At 39.6% G+C, this 4148-nt stretch overlaps 1 protein-coding gene across 1 annotated transcript; it reads left to right on the top strand.

The window, feature by feature from the left end:
- On the top strand, positions 297-3486 carry LOC18601692 (receptor-like protein kinase FERONIA). Its single transcript, XM_018119865.1, has one exon. It carries the CDS (start codon positions 434-436, stop codon positions 3122-3124), a length of 2691 nt encoding a protein of 896 aa, XP_017975354.1. The 5' UTR covers positions 297-433; the 3' UTR covers positions 3125-3486.

Raw genomic sequence — 4148 nt, forward strand, 5'->3', positions numbered from 1 at the left:
TTATTAATTAATATTAATTTAATTTATCGATTAAATAATATCTCAAGTAAATAATAAATTTTCATGGTATCAAAGGTATTAATTAATAAAAATTTTAATGTAATTGATGTTTAACCTTTGGTCAACATAGCAGGTTCCAATCCCATTCCACAAATAATTAAAAAGAAAAAAGAAAGCAATAAAAACAAAGAATTTGAGTACTTGAAGTTGACCTTTGGTCATCCTCGTGCTTCACCTGGAAATAGAATGATTGACCACTTTTCTCCTTCAGTCAGCCACTCTTTACTACTCTTACCAGAGCCTTACGCGGCTACAACTTTCACCTACAGTTCCTTTGATCACCGTGTCCTTGCTCAGCTCAGACTGATACTTATAGAGCAGAATTTAATCTTCTTTGTCATCCATATTTCAATTTTCATCACCAAAACTCCCCATGATATCTCCAAGCAAGCATCCAGTTCTTCACTTCCATATTTCCACTCCTCTTCTTTTCATCTTCTTCTTCTTCTTCTTTTTCTTCCTCAATTATCTTAAATTCACAAATGCCAACAATATCTTCCTTAATTGCGGTACCTCTACGAACTCCATTGGCCTTGACGGTCACGAATGGACCGGTGATTCTGGCACTGGCTCAAAATTTATTGCCTCAGAGCAATCAAATGACACCTCTATAGTCTCAAAATCAATTAAATTAGAATCCTCTATTGATCCGGTTCCATTCAGAACAGCTCGAATTTTTCAGTCACCATTCACTTACTCGTTCCGGGTTAGGCCACGCCAAAAATTTCTACGCTTATATTTTAATCCTAGGACTTACCAAGAATTTCCAAGGTCTACAGCTTTCTTCAGTGTTACCGCTGGGCCTTTCACTCTTCTTAGCAACTTTAGTCCTTCTCTTACTGCTGATTCTTTAGGCTTGCAAACTCTGGTGAAAGAATTCTGTTTAAACATAGAAGAAAACCAGGTTTTAAATATAACGTTTTCTCCTTCTTCAACTCCTTTGGGTGCTTATGCTTTCATAAATGCGATTGAGATTGTCTCTATGCCCACTAATCTTTATTATGGAGGCTCAGGAGCTAGACGCATACATGGCTCTGGCTTGCGAAATCGATTTGCTGTTGAAAACAATACAGCCCTTGAAATGATTCTCAGATTAAACATTGGTGGGGGTTCTATTTTACCAGCAAATGATTCAGGCTTGTATCGGGGATGGTTAGAGGACAGTGACTACTTTCGCGGTTCAGGTGATCGACTTGTCAATGCAACTGTTCGAATCAAATACTTAAAAACTGCTCCTTACGTAGCACCTGCAAATGTCTATCAAACAGCCCGTTCTACAAACAAACAAAAAAGCCTTTCCTGGAATATGACTGTTGATTCAGGGTTTACATACTTGCTGAGACTTCACTTATGCGAGCTCCAGCCAGAGGTCACAAAGCATGGAAGCAGGAAGGTTCTTATTAGTATTAGATATGGAAAGACTGAGGCTGAGGCAGATGTGATCACTTGGGGCGCGGGCAGGGGAATAGCTGTTTACAGAGACTACATCGTCAAGGTGCCAAATGTAGGAAATTCTGGTAACGTTGATCTTGTCATATCTTTGGGAAACAACACTAAGTTAAGAAATCTAAATTCTGATCCAATCCTAAATGGTTTGGAGGTGTTCAAACTGAATGACTCTGAAGGCAATCTAGCCGGACCAAACCCTGGTTCCAGGACTGCATCGATCCCAAGTCCACTGGCCAACAAGCCTAAGGACAGAAAATCAGCATTCGTCATTGGTTGGGCTACGCTGGCTGCTTTCAGTTTAATCTTGCTATCCGGTCTCACTATATTCTGTCTTTTGAGAAAAGGGAAAAGCAACGCGAAGGACAAGTCAGTGTCACCGAGGGGACCTTGTAGACGCTTTACATTGGACGAGCTCCGAGCTGCCACCAACAACTTTGACAGAGAGCTAGTAATTGGTAATGGTGGTTTTGGTAGAGTTTTCAAAGGTTGCATTGATGGTGAAACTCCAGTTGCTATAAAGGCCTTGAAGCCAACATCAACTCAAGGTTCCAATGAGTTTGAGGCAGAAATTGAAATGCTATCCGATCTCCGACACCCCTACCTTGTATCACTGATAGGTTACTGTGATGAAGGGATCAAGATCATTGTCTATGACTACATGCCTCGGGGAACCCTCCGGGATCATCTATACAGCACTCAGGGTCCTCCGTTATCATGGAAACAAAGGCTTGAAATCTGCATTGGTGTTGCCCGTGGGCTTGCATACCTCCATGCCAAAAACCCCAAGATCATCCACAGAGATATCAAGCCAAGCAACATTCTCTTAGACAAAAACTGGGTCGCCAAGGTTTCAGATTTTGGTCTTTCAAGATTAGGCCCAACAAGCTTATCACGTAGCCATGTCACAACTGGTGTTAAGGGTACCTTTGGATATTTGGATCCGGATTATTTTCAGACTAACCACCTCTCAGTGAAATCCGATGTGTATAGCTTTGGGGTAGTTTTATTTGAGGTGTTGTGTGCTAGACCAGCCGTGGATTTGAGGCAAGATGATGAACAACAAAGCCTGGCAGAGTGGGTTCGACAATGCATTAAAGCTGGCAAGCTTAATAGAATTATCGATCACAATCTAAAAGGTGAGATTGCTCCAGAGTGCTTGAAAATGTACGCAAGTATTGCTTTAAAGTGTCTGAATGATGATAGATATAAGCGGCCTACAATGGCTGCTGTGTTAAAGAGGCTTAAGCATGCTTTGGAGTTGCAAGAGAGCACTGATGCTGCTTCAGATGAGGAAATCATGAGCAGCAATGGCATGGAGATTGTGTTAAGACCAAACAACAATTCCAAGGTGGTGATTCATTCCTGTCCAACATTTTGGAACAAAACAATTTCTCACAAGGAATTATTCAGGTTCGTAAGTGACAGGACAGGAATGAAATGGGCTAGACCACCAGCTCAATGTGGTCTCAAGGCCCTGTGTTGTGCTGTTCCAGCTTATGGGGCCTTGTCATTCGGTGGCCGAATGAGCAACTCAAGTGACTGCGGGCTTGATGGAACACCAGGGAGGGTTATGGATCCAATTTTACTGGATGATGATGATACTTTCAAGTTATGAGCATACGAAGTTGTATTTGTCCTTTTTCTTTTTATTGTGTGCATATACCACTATTCGCTTTCACGTCTCACGTTTTATAAAAAGTTTCAATCTTAAGCTCGTACAAGGGCGGGCGACAAGAGTGTGGAAGACGTAAGAGTCAAAAGGAAGAGCCGTTTAACTGCTTCCTTTCTTTTTCCTGGCAACTTGCAGGGAAAGTATCAATAATTGTGCCTTACAGAAAGAGGGAACTGAAGCTATTGGGCCCTTTTTCATGTTCTTCTTGTTTTGCTTTTCCTTTTTATTTCGTTTGACTCGAACGTCGTTGTCGTTGGAAGCTTGTAATTAATATGAAAGTGGACGCACACCATCACAAATTTCTCGATTCTGTGCGACTAATTTAAAGGTTCACATTATAAATAAATAAATAAGATTGCTAATTTATCCTACATTTTATGGTTTGATATTTTTCCCAATTGAACATAGTGACAATGCTTCTAAATAAATCAAATATCTAGAAAAAAAATCTACTCAGATGAAATATCGGCAATAAATGTGGCCCCACTTTATTTTATTTTTTTTTTAAAAGAAACAAATGAACCCTTTTGATAAAGCACTATATATCAGATGACTTCTTGGATTGTTTGGGATTCTTTGTAATGGGTTTGGTTCATTATTAGCTAAAATCCTGCTGTCATTAATTTAGGTTGATGTTTATGTCCTTCAAAAAGTTGCTTTCATTTTGTTTCAAACATCATGTAGTTATAATGAGCATTTCGTTTAAAAATTGTCATTCCTTTGGTGACTAAACCCTTTTGGACAAGGTGCATCATCTTTGTAATTGTAAAAAATACTTCTTTTGGGGTCTACGCGCTGAGAACTCTCTCCATGGCCATATTTGTCTAGACTGGGAGAAGCTAGTTCTGATGGAAAAATTTATATATCAACATCTCTAGAAGTTTGGGCTTAATTTCATCATCATTAAACTTAAAAATAGGCTTGATTTCATCATCATTGCAATTTGATTTTTTATTTTTGGCTCTCC

The sequence above is a fragment of the Theobroma cacao genome, chromosome 4, assembly GCF_000208745.1.
Source record: "Theobroma cacao cultivar B97-61/B2 chromosome 4, Criollo_cocoa_genome_V2, whole genome shotgun sequence".
In the NCBI taxonomy this organism is placed as follows: Eukaryota; Viridiplantae; Streptophyta; class Magnoliopsida; order Malvales; family Malvaceae; genus Theobroma; species Theobroma cacao.

What these genes read in the sequence shown, in the direction of transcription:
- LOC18601692 (XM_018119865.1), top strand. Translation starts at nt 434, where the DNA reads ATGATATCTCCAAGCAAGCATCCAGTTCTTCACTTCCATATTTCCACT.